General features: G+C 40.0%; 1 protein-coding gene across 1 annotated transcript in view; it reads right to left on the bottom strand.

Moving 5' to 3' along the window:
* Positions 1-16,634, bottom strand: part of fndc3ba (fibronectin type III domain containing 3Ba) — a 136,124-nt gene that overhangs the window by 87,916 nt on the left and 31,574 nt on the right. Inside the window, exons 2-3 of the mRNA XM_026206684.1 lie at positions 11,807-11,954; positions 9,994-10,069 (exon numbers count right to left, since the gene is read on the bottom strand). Of these exons, the coding sequence (XP_026062469.1) occupies positions 9,994-10,069; positions 11,807-11,926 (196 nt within the window). The 5' untranslated portion in view covers positions 11,927-11,954. The remainder of the gene's footprint in view (positions 1-9,993; positions 10,070-11,806; positions 11,955-16,634) is intronic.

Genomic DNA, 16,634 nt, shown 5'->3' with positions numbered 1-16,634 from the left:
TTTAAACCTAAAAGTACCAAAAATAGTTTTATATCGTTAAAAATGTATAAGCCAAGTTTGTTTTCATTTTATCATAATAAATTATCTTAGAAACATGTTAACATCAGACTGTATGTAGAATCAACTGTAAACAATTCAATCATGAGTGCTGACCTCTTGCGCATGTCGAATGTTCAATTCAGTCAATGTTACAATGCATTCTGGTATAATGAGGTTCAATTTCAGTAAGCATGCTATGCTAGAAAATACAGTTGAAAGCAGTCTGCAGCTCACTAAGGTTTAAACCTATTTTACAAACTAAAAAAAAAAAACACTGAATACTTGATATCTACTGCTACTCATATTAAATTTCAGGATATTTATTTTTGTGAGACAAAAAAATGGCATTCCTTTAACACAAGACATATATGCACACACACACATACTCTGGTTATGAGAATGTTATTGACTCCAGCAACCAAGTTAATGGTTTCCATTAACATGAAAGGAACTGTAAAGTTGGAGCCTAAGGCTCCTAGGGACCGATTAGAGGAGAACTCTCGGGGGGAGGTTGTATATGAGCGCAGTGTGTGCGAGGCCTCCGGCATCCTCTTCTGTTTTTATGGCTTTTGGACTCATTAAATGCAATAGCATTTTGACACTAGCATAAGGTAATGTGTTGAAATAACATGCATGAAAGACATTTGTCTCTTCCACAGACAACAGAGGGGTTCAGATCAAGTGCCAAGTTGCTGATCATCACATTTAGATGGACAGTGTGTGTGTAAACATCTTTCCGCTGGTCTGTCGTTTTACTATTCTAAATTGCCCCCACACTGAGGAGGATACAAGGAGATAACAATGACCCACTCATGAACCACAGATTACCTTTAGCTGAAGACGTACAAGAGGAAGTCCTACAAGACCTAGAGGAAAAGCTCCCGCTGAGCTCTCGTCCTCTTTTACCCTAACTTCCACAAGGTGGGAACCAAAGAAGTGGTTTGTTTAAAGGCATAGTTCACCTTAAAATTCACTGGAAATCATATTGTCTACACTGGCTTTCATATTGAGACAACATATTGTGAATACACCAAGAGAGCCAGAATGAGTAATTTATGCAGCAACATCACATCACCACATACATGCAATTGCAAAATTATTATTCTTTTAGTTTTTTTTCAAAATTGTTTCCAAACTCTTCTCTTTTAAGCCAGAAAGTCAGCACCTCGGAATGTCAACATGGCATCAGTTTAATAGAGTTGTATGGGTAATAGAGACAATACATCATACTGTAAATACCATAAAATAAACAAAAACAAAAATATTATTTGCAAACTACATTGGCACAATCATCAGAGGTGAACCAGTCAAACGAGGTTCTTTATGAGCGAGCGCAAAGTTTTGTGTGTGAATACAATGCAAAACTTTTTGAAGAGAATGCAAAAGCACTGACATATATTTTTCCATTTCATGTGTTTTCCCATCACCATGTCCCTTTAGGGGCTTGTAGAGCACTAGTAATGCAGATTTGGTCATCTAAAAAAGTGTGTACCTGGATCATGAACCAAACCAGGTTTACTTTGAAAACTAAAATGGATTACCTGATCCTGGAGAGCAAACATCCAGATTATTCTGAACAAGCTTTTTAAATAACTGGCCCTATATGACAAAGGTCAAATGAACTTAAAATTAGGCAAAAATAATAAAATACCTAATATTCACCAAAAAGGAAAGGAAACAAAAAAAAGTGAGCTGGGACTTAATAACTAGACAAATTAACTAAGCAGCAGGATGACTATAGATTATGGTAGAATTCTCATTTTGGGTTTACTGTCCTTTTAAACTTCTCCAGACAGAAGAGTTTGCATCAGCGGAATGTTTTGGAGAGCCGTGTCCATCGTTGGCTCCGGCACAGACCTCAGACTCCTCAGCTGGAGCACAGCGGGGCAGACATGGCACAGCACCACACCAGCCATACTCAACTCCGTTCCATACGCCACCGCAAAGAATCAACCAGATCCAAATGAAAGCAAACTGACTGATCAGTACTAAAGGTCTGTGGGACTGGTTGTGAGTACAAATGTAGACTGCCAGCTACTGAAGCAGGAAGTAGAGGAGATGGAGGGAGGTAGAGAAAGAGGGAGAGGGATTTCAGCAGCCCTGATATAACAGAGCCACGTCAGCAGGAAACAAAACTGCTGCCAGGTCGCACTCAAGCTGTCTGGAGCAGACAGCCTTCAGAGAGAGAGAGAGAGAGATGAGTGAGCAAAGGAATATTACTGTAGAAGGAGGACTAGACTCCCAGTGAGACGGTGAGAATGCAGAAAGGCACGAGGAGAGATTAAAAACAGAAGACGGGACGCAATCGTCTGGCCGAGGGGAGGAGAGAGAGCGGAGCAAAAGAATCCAGGAGTTCAGGTCAGTCTGAGATTTGAGAACAGCCAACCCAGTTTCACTAAAGCCCCCTTTATTTCCAAAGAATATTAGCAATCGTTCTTGGAAGAGCTGCATCTGGCCTTCTAAACCTTTCAGACAGATGTAAGTTGAAACGAGGAGAAAAGATGCCTCTCCTCAGCCATATGAGGTCCAAAATAACATTCAACGTCTGACTAATCCTGACTAAGCACCACCTAAGCATCGAATTCAATGAGAATGGTGAGTCATATAATAAAATACAAGGATTTGCGCAAGTTATGCTCTATCATGCAACAAAAATAATTCCCTCTGACACAAGCATCCATTGACAAATGAGAAATACAGAGCAAAATAAAACCTATTTGAATTAAAAACATGTTGAGAAACAAATAATAGCAAAATAATAACCCAGGTAACCAAATATACACACTAATGTAATCAGATATCTAACACGACATAACTTGCACAAATGAACTTGAATTAAGTTAAACTTATTGTAATATTGCACTCTTGTCAACTAAAATTACACTAATGGTAAAATGTTTGGAGTCAGCATTTGAATTTAAAATCTGCAGGAAAAGACTTAATTATGTGAAATATTATTACAATTTAAAATAAGTGTTTCCCATTTTATTATACTTTTTAATGTAATTTTTTCCTTTGATGCAAAGCTGAAGTTTCAGCATCATTACTCCAGTCCAGTAGAAATCATTCTAATATGCTGCTCAAGAAACATTTCTAATCATTATCAATGTTGAAAACAGTTGTGCTGCTTCATATTTTTAAGTTACTGTGATACTTTTTTTTTCAGGGTTCCTTTATTAAATCTTAGTGACCCAAACTTTCAAACATGAGCGTACATGCCATTTTAGTCTTACTGTAATATTGATGAATAATTAATGAACATGACAATATTAAACAAAAGACTCAGTTTTAAATATATTTTCATCTAAACACTAAAACTATCAACTTAAGAATAATAATGAACTAACACTGCATTAAAACAACTTGTCTTTTTTTCAGACTCAAAGAGATCTTATGCAATCCTTGACCTTTCTAAAGGATCTACAAGTTCAGGACACAAGCACAAGAAGGCACTTCCAGGTTCTTCCTTCTTGCGTTCTGATCCACATCAACCCAAACTACCCTGGTGCCACACCAAGTCACACAGCTAAAACCTCACTGGAGCTCACATTCTTTCCTGATGAAATCAAGTTTCCATGTAGGGTTTGGTTTTGGACTCCTGTGCTCTAATATTTGGTTATGATACTGGAATGATCTGCAAGGAACATTTTGAAGTTACATTGTGCTGAAACTGCAAAGATCTAAAGAGGCTCTGGTATGCAGACCTGATGTGCTCAGACTCTTTCCCTTCTTCTCGCTCACTCGCTCGCTCAGCTCTGAGAGGGTGTGGCTGAGGAATGGGCAGCAGAGCTTTAATCTTCTGCCAAAGCCTGTAAGGCACATCTGGAATAAGCCGGGCAAATCGTCTCGGGCTGTGCCTCTCTGGCCACGGTCACCAGGCCTTGTCCAAATGAACCCTCTCACCCCACACTGCTCTCCTCGCTTGAGCTTGGGCCAGTAGACAGGAGGAATTCTCTCAATTCGCCTAGCCTTTGTCTTTCTCTGGGAATCTGCTCTTCTCCATGAGCCACCACACGTCCCACAGACCTTTTTCTTATTGGATACTGAAGTCATCACATACGAGTGTCAGGTTTGTCAGTGTTTACGCTGGATCTTTAACAGATTTAAAGGGATACTCCACCCCAAGATTTATCGCTTACCCACATGTCGTTCCAAACCCGTTAAAAGCTCTGTTCGTCTTCGGAACACAATTTAAGATATTTTGGATGAAAACCTGGAGGCTTGAGACTGTCCCATAGACTGCAAAGTAAATAACAGTGTCAAGGTCCATAAAAGGAATGAAAAGTCATCGTCAGAATAGTCCATCTGCCATCAGACGTGCAATCTGGGTTATATGAAGCGACGGGAACAGTTTTTATAAGCGAAGATAACAATAATAACAACTTTATTCAATAATTCCTGTCAACGGTCTCCTCTGTGTCACTCCATATCACTTTGCCGCATATGGCGGCCACTTAAACCATCCAGCAAAGAAAATTTGCACATTCTGACAAATCCATGCATTCATCTTCACTGTCTGGACAACAAAGCATCCCCCTGAGCTCTACTGAGCTACTTGAGAGTCATTTTTCACCTCAGGAGCTTTCAATGTCTTTAAACTCACTTTTTAAACCATTCAAAACATGTATGACTGGACTGATTGTCTTCTCTGGGTAGCTGTAGCTTAAAGGTTAAAGTCAAGGGCTGATAACTAAAAGGTTGCTGCTTCAATCCCCTACAAGAAGTGATACAAGAAATAATTTAATAATCAGAGGCAATACTGAACTCTTCTTCTGGGTTCCTTCAAAAAGTTATCCTTCATCATCACATGCTATTGCACATTACCTGAGTGTCTTCTCCAGCTGACCTACAGTATTATCTAACACGAGACCCGTTTCTCAGGCGACGGGACTCCCAAACATAAACAGAAGACCAGCTGCTTTATGCACATAGATAAATGAACCCTAAAGGAGGGACTCTAACACACTTTCACCTCTGTAAAACCTCGGCAGGAGACAGGACAGCTGCCTTCAGGGTTACAGTTCAGATTCTGTATTTTATCCGTCCATCACTCTCCCATTTGATTCAGCACAGCGCAATTATAAGCACATGGACTGCTGACGTGGAAGATGATTAATCAGTTATGAAATGACTACAAGCAATTCCTCAGGTGGGATGCGAGTCTTTAGATGTGCCGAGACCGAAATGTAGCAGGGATGTGTATTTTGCAAATGTCTTCTCCTCAAGTACTTGAGCCGTTACCTCAGTACATGAGTCCATTCCTACTCGAGTCTGTGGCATGAAATGTCTGCCTCTCTATCTCTGTGCTTTGTAGGAGTACGGTAAGCTGAGAAAGTCACTTACTACAATAGCCATTCACGAGGCTTTTCTAAAGATAGCTAATGACCTTCAGTCAGTGTAGATACAGTGCAATGGCAAGGACAAGAACACTTTTGTCCTCTTTCGGTCGGAGAACGCAACACGTCTTCCTTGTTCATTTTTCTTTTCCTGGCCAATACTGACTCCCTTGGGATCCTGACAAATTCATTCAGCATGTTTAATTTCGATATGCTTTCCGAGGCATAAATGAAATCTTTTTGGTGCGTGATGTGCAGAGAATCAGATTCAGTGCTTGCTGACTGCGGAGCTTTTGCCGTGCATCATTGCTAAATTACGGCGTGCAGATGAGAATAATGTGCTCTCAGCAAAAGCTGTAATTACACCAGAGAAGCCGTTCTCCATGACTCCTCAGAGCAGAAACAATAAAACATACTTAATTACACAAACATACTCACAGTACAGACACAGATACTGGGGCTTTTTGTGTCATTTCATCAAGCTGGAGTGAAGAGGACTTGCAGGCTTATTCAACTGTGAAATCTTAATTCAATTGCGTATCAAACTGCCAAGAAAACACTGTGAAATCAATACATGCTAGTGATTTTATGTTCATATTTATTGAGATGCATTATATCCACAATTTGTTTTGACTGTCATTATAAATGTCTACACTACAGTTGTCCCATGTTCAACAATCATAAGATACTCTCAGGTTGTATATTTGGTGTGCTACCTTTAAAATATATATGAAAATGTCACAACGTTTACTTTTAATACACATTTTCTTAAATTCTTCATTTGTGAATGCAATTTTTCTTTGTGAAACATCAAAACATGAGAATTTTCTACTATGAAACAACTTTCATTTTCTGATGATGTCACCTAGGCCCCACAGCCTATTGGATAATGTTAACCATTAGCAAAATAGCAAACTAGGCATCGTTTTAGCAACTAATCTTCATCATAGTACCAGTCAATATTGTCCAATTTGATAAAACCAAGCACCAACCTATATGTTTTGTTTCACTGAATATCCTGTTCAACTAGAAATGTTACAATAAAGAAGTAAAAATGGGCTGAGAAAGCCAATTCATGTTTTCCAGACTTGACAGGAAAAAAAATGCTCAAAACCAAAACAGTTAGTGCCTTATCAGCAGATACTGAAGAGAGAAGAAAACAAATGAAAATGGTTAATGTCTGTCCAAAAGCATTCGAGATGAAAGTAGCTGGCTGATCAGGCCAGGACCTTGGGTAAACGACAAACAGGAAGTGCTCACAGATGGCTGGAATGCCCCTTCAACTGGAACCAGTGTCCCTAGTTAACCTCAAAACTTGCTTTACCTGCCCTTCATAAACGCCACATCTCTACGCTAGGCTAGTCAAAACACAACTGTGCTCTTTCTCAGCCAGGAAATGCTGGAGATAACACCTTCACACACTACCTTGACCTCACAACAAAACAAAAAAAGGGGCACACACACAGAAACACAAAACAGACAACGAGCAACAGACTGCACTCAAACAGCATGACCGCCCTCCTTTTGCAAAAGTGTGGGAAACCAGCAAGAAGCAGCCTTACTGCCGAGAACAGACTGTGGCGGAGGGTTGTTAAGCGGTCCCCTGGAAAAAGAAAAAGGTCACCCTGTTTAAACAAGACAAAGATTACAGTTCAACCTCTTCCACTCTAATTAGCAGCGATAGGAGCGGGCTGGAACTCCAGTAAACATAGTGCTCAGAGCGCTGTAATGACCTGCCACTCAGCCAAAAACTTAAAAGACACTAGCGTTTGCAATGCCGACAATGGATCCTGGCAGGCGAAGGGTTAAGATTTGAGTTGGGTCAAAAAGTTGAGGCTTAAGATGCTAAAAATAAAGCCCAACATTCCTCTATGTGTGTCAAAAATAGAGGTGAGTGGGATCTCCATGTGGGAAGACAGGAAAAAGTGCAGTTTTTGCAATGAAAGATGATGATAAGGGAGGATGCAAAGTGACCAATAAGAGCAGAGAATCCTTAATTATAAAATTCTTCACCAACAGCCTACTCTTTTCACTTTTCCACTAGCCTACTTCAATGATTCCAGAGACCTACTGTCGAAAATTAAGTGACTGGGAGACAAACTTTCATATTTAAAGTACCAGTTCACCAAAAAAAAAGTTATGTAATTTACCACAAAAGTGTTTTCAGAGGGGCCAATATTGTTGTTTCCTTGAACTACATTTATTTTGGACCAAAACAGTTTATGCTTTGCAGAAGAAATCCATACTGATTTGAAGCAACATGAGGTGAGTAAATGATGACAGCATGATCATTTTGGGGTGAACTATCCCTTTAAATTAAACCTTTCTACTCCAAATGCGATCTTGGCCCAAGCATTTTCAAAAAGTTTTCTCTGTGCATTCCGTGTTGCCAGCGGTCCACGGGCTAAACAGCGGTTACTTTATATAAAATCTTAAATCTAGGCTTCTGCTCTGAGGTTTGCATAATGACAAAGAAGCATCTCTGTAAAAAGCAGCTACTTCAGAGCCTGTGCTTCAGTCGACACTTCTAATTAAACCCAATGACCTTTTCTGTAAACACGTGCGTTTGAAATGCCCCTCTCCTCCGTGCACCACACCTTGTTCTCGTTGTTGTTTCACCGGGTTGCTTTTTTCAACGCAGTGATGCCATAAGCCGAGCCTTTTCACCAAGCGTCGGATGTGCTTGTGTGCTTCTGTCCAACACAATAGCACGACCTGAAAGGCTTGACCTAAGTACTTCCTTGTTGTTTTTAACCTTACACAGGGAGAGGTTAAAAGTACAACCATTAATTACAGCATTGATGCTTTTCTTATAGGAGGAACTGGTTTGACAAAAAATGCAGCAAAAAGGACACTTGATTGTATGTCTCAATCTGACTGCGATTACAATGGATGAAAGTTCATGCATTCTTGCATCAAGAAAGAGCTATTGGGAATCACAGGTGAGGACCTAAAGCTGAAAAACGCACAAAGGGCACATTGTGGCAGCAAGCAGGGCCAGTGCTGTGGCCTGTGGTCTGTTGTTCTATTCTTGTGTCAACACATGTTTCTGCCAAGCCCTACAGAGCCTTGTTTCTGACCCTTATCACAACAGCGTGCCCTTCACAGCCCATCCAGCCGGCTCTCCGCCCATCTATGCCTCCACAACCTGAAGAGCAGGGAAATCGGTGTTATGCTACCTTAAGTACAAGTGTTTTCTTACACGGCTGTGATTTTGCCCGTTTAAATGTCTAAACAGCCACCTTGCCAGAGTCTAAACTTAATCATTAGTGACTATCTTGATTGTATGGGACGGGTGTATAAAACCAATAATCACACTTGCCACATTGTGTCAGCATGTCTGAATCTTAACCACTACTAAAAGAAAGTGACACTGCAGTGACATTTGCACACTCTAGAAACTGTTATATTGTGAAACGATATTTAATATATAACATCTATACATACATTAAAATATGTTTTCTATTTGAATTAATTTTCAAATGTACTGTTTTCAGCAGCTATTACCCCAGTCTTCAGTCACATGATCCTTAAGAAATCATTCTAGAATGCTGCTCAGGAAAAAAATTCTCTGTCCCCATTTATATTAGATGGCCTTAACTATTATGTACTTACATTTAAATTAATCATTTTATACAATGCACATATTGTGTACATATTTTCATTAAAAAAAAATACCTACATGCAATTACATCTGTAATTAATTTCTATAAATTACATTTATATTTACAATGTTGACCCATCCCTTACACCCTAACCCACCCATAACCTCACCTGTATCCCACCTCAGTAGCAGCAAAAGTGTTTTGCAATACAATATGAACACAATAAATACAATGCACTTTTTTAAAGTATATAATAGTTAGGGCCACCTAATATAAAGTTTGCATTATTATTGATGTTACAGTTGTTGCTTAATATTTTTGTAAAAGCTGTGACATTTTCAGTGTTTTTCAGAATTCTTTGATGAATAGAAATCTTTTTGCTGTCACTTCAGCATATATATATATATATATATATATATATATATTAAATAAGACAAAAGTTTGGAAAACACTGCACTAGATTTATGCTACCAGCTTCTATACCATTCACGTCTCCTGTATTAAGAAGAAATTTTACTGCAAAGTTCCTTCTTGGATTTTTAAAAGGCAACGCATAAGAAAATTGAGCAACTTCTCAAACTAATGCTCTCCTCTGAGAGCTGTCCTTGTCTGTGCAGCTGTTCTGAGAAACCAACCGCAGCCTGTGCAAACAATCCATCTTGTCCATCGTTAATTAGCTACAAAGACATTGAATGTTAAAGGAGAGGGGTAGTGAGACAAAGAGGCTTTGTAATCTACCATTGTACACTCTGCCTTTTATATCCTCAGAAGCATGCCAGTTGTGGCCCTGCGCCCGGCCTCTCATCGGTTTACACCAGCTCCAAATCCAATAACACACCAATCATGGTTTTGATTAGCTAGAAAAACACCACGCAAACAGGAACAGAGGGAACAACAGCACCATCCCTCGCTTCGCAAATCATATACGCAAACTCCCGAAAGAAGCTCCCGAGATGGCAGGATTGAGGAACCTGTTGCAAGTTAAACTGCATGAGACGGGAAGCACAACGTACCTTGAATGCATTGCAGGGATCCATCCTCTGCTCTGATGGTGAAGGTCTCTCCAGGGTTGACCTGCACGAAGATCACCTGCGAAAACACTGGGAATCAGACAGATTCCAAAAACACAATCCAAGACAGGAAAAAAAAGTTGCAAAGTCTTAAAATGCACTAATCCATAACTTTAAAATGAGCCGTGGAGCATTAGCGAACTACAGTGACCACAACTGCCAAGAAAGCAAATATGATGCAACCAGATGTAATAGAACCAGATGTGGAACCCCCTCGGAATGGTCCGCTCGCCATGTCATCTTCTGCTCACCATCATGTTCTCAGAGCACAGGTTGTTGAGAGTGCAAACGTGCCTGTAGATGTGAAAAAGTTGGCACGCCATGTCGCATGAAACCTATGCTTCTTTACAGCCCTGATGGTCGTGTGTCAGGCGGACCTCCCATCTCCCACTCCAGCCCTGGAGATCTGGGCACCTACTTCCTGCATCCACACACACATACACACACACTGTCTGCTGCTGCTGCTGTTGCTATGGGAACCGCGGCATGCACTGAAGAGTCAAGCCGGATTTCCAGAGCAAAACCTTGTGTTCTACCCTCCCTCCTCTTCTAGGCACACACCTAATGCAGATAAAGGATTCAACCAACACAGAGACGCGTAATACTGGCAGAAAGCAAATGCACATTTCCACATCCTTACGCAAGCGTTGCACCTTTGCATACCAGGCTGACACTGAATGCAACAATTAATCAAGAATCCTGGGGAAAGACAACTTTGTCAGATTGTGTGGTCTGTTTTTCTTTTCAGTTATGCAAAGAAGCGTGGGCCTGGCTGAATCCAAGGCACGTAACCTTCACTATCTGCTACAGATGTCCTTTTCCTTATCTCTCAAGGGTCTGATTCTTTTTCCGCCCTGGCCGAAGGAAACACGCCAGGGCGCTGTATCTGCAGCACCTGGAGAAGAGATCAGAACAGACTGATCCACTCTGATAGCACAGATCAACAGAGAGATGTGCAAGGGAAATGTGAAGCAAGCCTGAGGGTACACAGTGCTCTTTGAATGTCTAATGAAAGATGACTACAATGTTTCTCGTTGACCAAAATACTGACCTGGATGTTTGTGGCTTTGCTTCCAGCCAAGAAGTAGTGAGAAAGAACCTATGTCAGTTGAATTTAAGGTAACAGCTGACTTGCAGCCACAAAACTAGTCAACCTTTCACTTTTAACTCTTAAAGAACTTAACTTGTGAACTCTTCATTCAGCACAGCATGAACACACAGAAAAATGGTCTTGAACTTCAAATGAAATGTTATTTTTGTTTTTAGAGAGTTTATTTGGTGCACCAAATGAAACTGGAAGTAAGAGACTGTCTTTTAACAGGTTTCCTAAAGAACTGAATTGCATTGAATAGTTCCAGCCCAAACTCATGCCATTGGTTGAGTCAGCATGTTTATATTAAAACGTTCTCAATATGCAAAACTGAATAACTAGGTTTAATATTGTAACTTTACAACCACGATTCCCCAAAATATTGGGTTTTATATATTTTGCTGTATCTTTACTTTAGGAAATTCCTAGAAAATAAAATAAAATAAAAAAACACATGAAATTATTCTCAAAGCTTCCAGGATAAATAGTGCAATGAAAATATAAAAGCTAATTACTTAATGTGGCAATGTTTAAAATGGGTCTTTCTACATACTTCTTCCATTATTGGAGCTCCTCAGCAACACATAAAAAAAATCCCTGCTCTAAGAATATGATGCATCAAAGGTATACATTATCAATTCATGCACCGCTCAGAGTAATGCTCACCTGTTGCGATCCATCCCCATTAACATTAATCATGTGTGGAATCATGGCCACCTCCCCGTTCAATAGTGGTGGTGGCAGGTCCAGCGGAATCTGGTCTGTCATCATCATTGTGACGTACATTCATGGAGAACTTTACTGGACTGCCTTTCTGTTAGGAGACAGAAAAAAAAATAGAAATGGATGGTGATCAAACCGTAAAAGAATGCGGCAAAAATGTCATATGATCTTGTACATGCAACCTCTTTGGGCGTTCTGGTTTTGTTCTGTTAGTAAGGTAGACGTGTACATCTATCTGAGATGATTTCACAATCTTTGGTTGCTTTGTGACGACTGAGTGACTGAGCGAATGCATAAATGGATGGAAGATGCAGAGTTGCATCGCGGTGACTCAGCAGGCAACTGAAGCCAACCGTAGAGCACAGCAGTGTCATTGTGAGCTGGACAGCCCTAGGGAAGATCGCTTAAATAAGAAAAGTGTGTAACTGATGCAAAAGTGGACTCCCACCCCACAGAGTTTGAGTTTTGAAACATGTAGGGCGCTCGAGGGAATTTCACCAAAAACAATGCTGGTAATGATCTGTCAGTTTAGTGCTGCGTGACTGTGGTCTAATGGAGGAGAGAGGAAAGAGTTTGGGGAATGAAAAGGTGATGAAGTCATCAATGAAAGGTGAAGTAGAGGAAAACACACACAATTTCTTCATTTTGGATACAAGGCTAGCCATTTGTAACAAACACACATGTAAACAGTACCACCACTGTAAGAGAGGCATAACGTGGCAGAGCCCACAGCACCAGAATGCAGAGGGAGAGAGAGAGAGAGAGAGAGAGAGAGAAAGGGAAAAAAAAGAAGATCTCTGACTTCATCAGACCCTTGCACATGATTCACCAGAAGGCATACCAAAAAATACCAAACAAAATAAAATACTATGCATCATAAGGACCGAAAATGGAAAAAGAAAGTTGTTGATAGTTCACCCCCAAAAAATGAAGACAGAATTTTATGATATTCTCAGCCTTTAAGACTTACTTTCTTTTCTTGAACACAGAAAATGATCTAATACATTTTTGGGGGGGTCCACACACACAAAGGTCAATGACGTCCAATGTTGTTTTGGACTGTTCTGACTTATACTGTATGAACAAAAAAATAGACAAAAATAGTTCAAACATTTTCAAAACACCATCATCTACTTTTCATACAAGAAAGAAAGTCATACAGATTTTACATACTTCACGTAATGCATACTTTTATTCAGCAAGAAGGCCCTTGCATTAAGGATTTTTGTAACATTACAAGGGGTTTAATTTGAAACAAATTAAACAAATCAAACAAATGCGGTTAATTTGGGCTTTCTATTCAAAGAATCCAGAAAAATAGATCTCAGTTTACAAAAAAAATATTAAAGGGGTCCTATTATGCCCTTTTACAAAGTTTTACAAAGTTATTTAGTTTTTAGGGTGTATTAGAATACAAAGCGGAGGTTTCATACTTGATTGTTCCATTATGTTTCACATATCCTACATGATTGCAGCATCTCTCCTTCCAGTCTGTCTCAAACACACTGTTTAGTCCCTGTTTTGATAAAACCCCTCGAAATCTGTTCTAATTGGTTAGCTGGCCCAGTGCTTTGTGATTGGTGAACTGCTTGGAGCTTGTTTCAGAATTATCATGCACCTTAACATAACTGCAATATGGTGACAACACTCTACTTCTTCATCTTCTGTAGAGCAGCGGTTATTTAAATGAGCGACATTGTGACATCACCATACCCGAAAGAAGCACTATTATTTCTGAAGGATCATGTGACACAGACTACTGGAGTAATGGCTGCTGAAAATCCAGCTTTAAAAATGCAATTTCTTCTTGTATTTGCAAAGAGATATAACAAAAAAAAAAAAGTTATTTGAAACTGCAAACATGTTCTACAACATTACACATTTTACTGTATTTTTGATAAAAACAAATGCAGCCATAGTGAGAAAACCAACTGAAAATAAAAAACATTTATAGTATAGGAATAGTAGTGTCTACATATATTAAAAATAAAGGCATAGGGAAACGACTCCAAAGCCCTTGCAATCCCTAGCCTCAGCAAAAACCAATAAAATGTCATTTGGAAAACAGAGACCACATCATGTCCCATTTTACCCTACATTCTGTTCTTTCCACTGATGTTAAATTGTTAGTTTTGTGTGATTTACATAAGCAGAGACATAAATCTGAAAGTTATTTGGCGGCAGTTGGTTTACTTTAAAAAAGAGAGGTGCAAACCCAGCTGAAGATACTATAAATGTTTGTGGACATCAGGACAGCAGAAAACGGATTCCTTCTCTGTGCAATAATGAGGGCCATCCACCATTCTTCTCTCCATTCTGTTTGACTTTCCATCCATCCTTCATTACCTTTTGCCCACTCCTCGTGCTCGATATTTATGCAGTGCATCAGGTGCGACTGACATGGTAGAACAAGAGTAAACCGATTAACCAGATGGTGACCTCCTTTAGGCCCAGTCACGATCAGAGCTTTTCCTGCAGCGATGAGAACAGAATGTGGCTCTGGATTGGAAATGCAGGAAGATCAGCCAGGAATAAACCATCTTTTACCTGGTATCCTAGCATGGTGAGGACTACCAGTACTGACCAGAGACTGAGTCGTACCTTGTCAAATCTTGTCTTTACTATACAACGTTCCGAAGACACTGATTGGCTGATGAGACTACAAGAGCATGTACAGTATACAGTCCAGAATCCCTCACTAGTGACTGAGCTGTAACAAATGGTCTAAGACAGCAGGCTAGAATATATGGATAGTTGGAAAGTTGGCTTCTGAATGTGTCAGAACTATAAACAAGACAGAATCCCGGTGAATTACACCACCGCACATGAAATAGAGGAAGAAAGAGAGAGAGAGACGGACAGACAGTCCAACAAACGGCCACACACAGAGACAAAACCCTTCAGCTAACCAGAAATAATTAATGACCTTTCAAGAACCGCCAAGCCACAGTCCCAGAGAGCTGAGGGGAAGACTCTGAGAGAGAGATGGATGGAAAACAAAAGAAAGAGATAGCAAAAAGAGAGAAATGGGTTTAAAAGTCTAAATAAGGGCAATCAGAGTTAATTCAGTCAGCTGTTGGCTGTGAAGAGTGGTCCTGATGAAGTCGTGGTTTCAGGCGACAGGTTAAAGTGCTGGGTGGTTAGGCTGAGATTAGTTCAGTTGAGCGGCCCATGCTGAGCTGCTTTGATGCCTGGATCCCTCCTGCTTTAGCAGCTAATGGGGCCTATGCTAAGCCTCGGCCTCATACCCACCAAAAGCTATAATTAGGATTTCCATTGAAACTGAAGCCTGCATTTATTTTAGGATTTGTACAACTTACAGTTGAAACTTACAATGAGATGGATATGGGTTGTGATGGCTTAATAGCGCTGTTTACAGAAATGCTGGCCTAATAGGTCTCACATTTTGTAGATATCTTGTTTTGTTTTCCAGCTGGTGTGTTTGCAGTTATGTTCATGGATCGTGAAGGCTGTTCCGCCAGTAAAATCCTTGAGGTTTCCTCTTCTTTCAAAGAATTTCTGATTAATAAGGTGTCGATTCCAAAAAGACGATAAAAATGTTAAATTGAAAAATTCCTTCAAGGATAGGCCGCAACAATCGGCCGCTTGTTCGTCGAGGCTGAGGGAAGTGGTGGGATGAGAGACAGCCTTGTGTGAAGGGGCAAGGCTTGCTGCTGGAAGCGAAAACTGAGGACTGCCTCTAGAATCTAACAGAGGACGTAAAAGATGATAATTCACTGAGGTGTCACCACATCTGCCAGCCAGGGCCAAAGAGGCCCAGCTGAGCTATAAACCCAGAATCCTGTGTCTGTGAAACCTTTCCATTCAGCAAATGACATCTGACCTTAACCTTAGCACTGTTCTTCACATACCTAGAGGCCAACCATTGTAAATCCAAAAATAAAATAAAATTCACAGTAATTTCACCTCCACAATTTGAAAAACAAAAAGCAGCTCTGTTTGCAGCACTCTCTTTCTTGCACAGTCTTCCACACATGCTTGCATGCAATGACACACATGCAAACTCGCACAGCTCATGCATTTGGCTAAAGGCACAGCACCGCAAGGAAAGTAAACTGTTATTTTAGGGGAATGGTGGGCCCCATTATCCTTTCACTTGACCTTTTCTCCTTCTACTGCTCCTCCTCCACCTTCGTTCTCTCAAGTGTTTAAAACACACACACACACACACACACACACACACACACACACACACACACACACACACACACACCTTTAAATAAATGAATCAAACCAGCTGGTCAAAACCGGAGTACCAACAAACCCTAATAAACTTGATAAACAAGGGTTGACTAAATCCATAAGCATGTAGGTTTGTTTAATCTGCTTCCTCTGCAGCTTTCATAGCACACAACGCTCTACCTGGCATTTAGATTAAAGGTAGATGAAAAACAGGCTGAGTATGCCTTGGGAGATCATAGCATGAGATTTCACGCTTACAATGTCGGGTAACTCAGGATAACCCCACTTGAATCTTGCAGGGATCAACATTTTCAGAGACAATGAAACAACTTGATGGGTGAGCCTGACAAATACGTAATTTATACTGATGAAGATTTATATCAGTACTATTGGTTATAGGGCTGAAACGATTCCTCGAGAAACTTGAGTAACTCGATTACAAAAAATTATCGACGCAAATTCCTATTTTTAATATTAAATCCCCTGTGTTTACCAAAAAGTTAAGTTTGCTTAATTTTCAACAATTAAAAGATAAATTAAATTAATGTTTTATGTGTTTAATGTGCAT

The sequence above is a fragment of the Carassius auratus genome, chromosome 27 (genome assembly GCF_003368295.1).
Source record: "Carassius auratus strain Wakin chromosome 27, ASM336829v1, whole genome shotgun sequence".
Taxonomy (NCBI): Eukaryota; Metazoa; Chordata; class Actinopteri; order Cypriniformes; family Cyprinidae; genus Carassius; species Carassius auratus.
The sequence above is the reverse complement of the archived record's forward strand: the minus strand, read 5'-3'. Positions and strand labels throughout refer to the sequence as shown.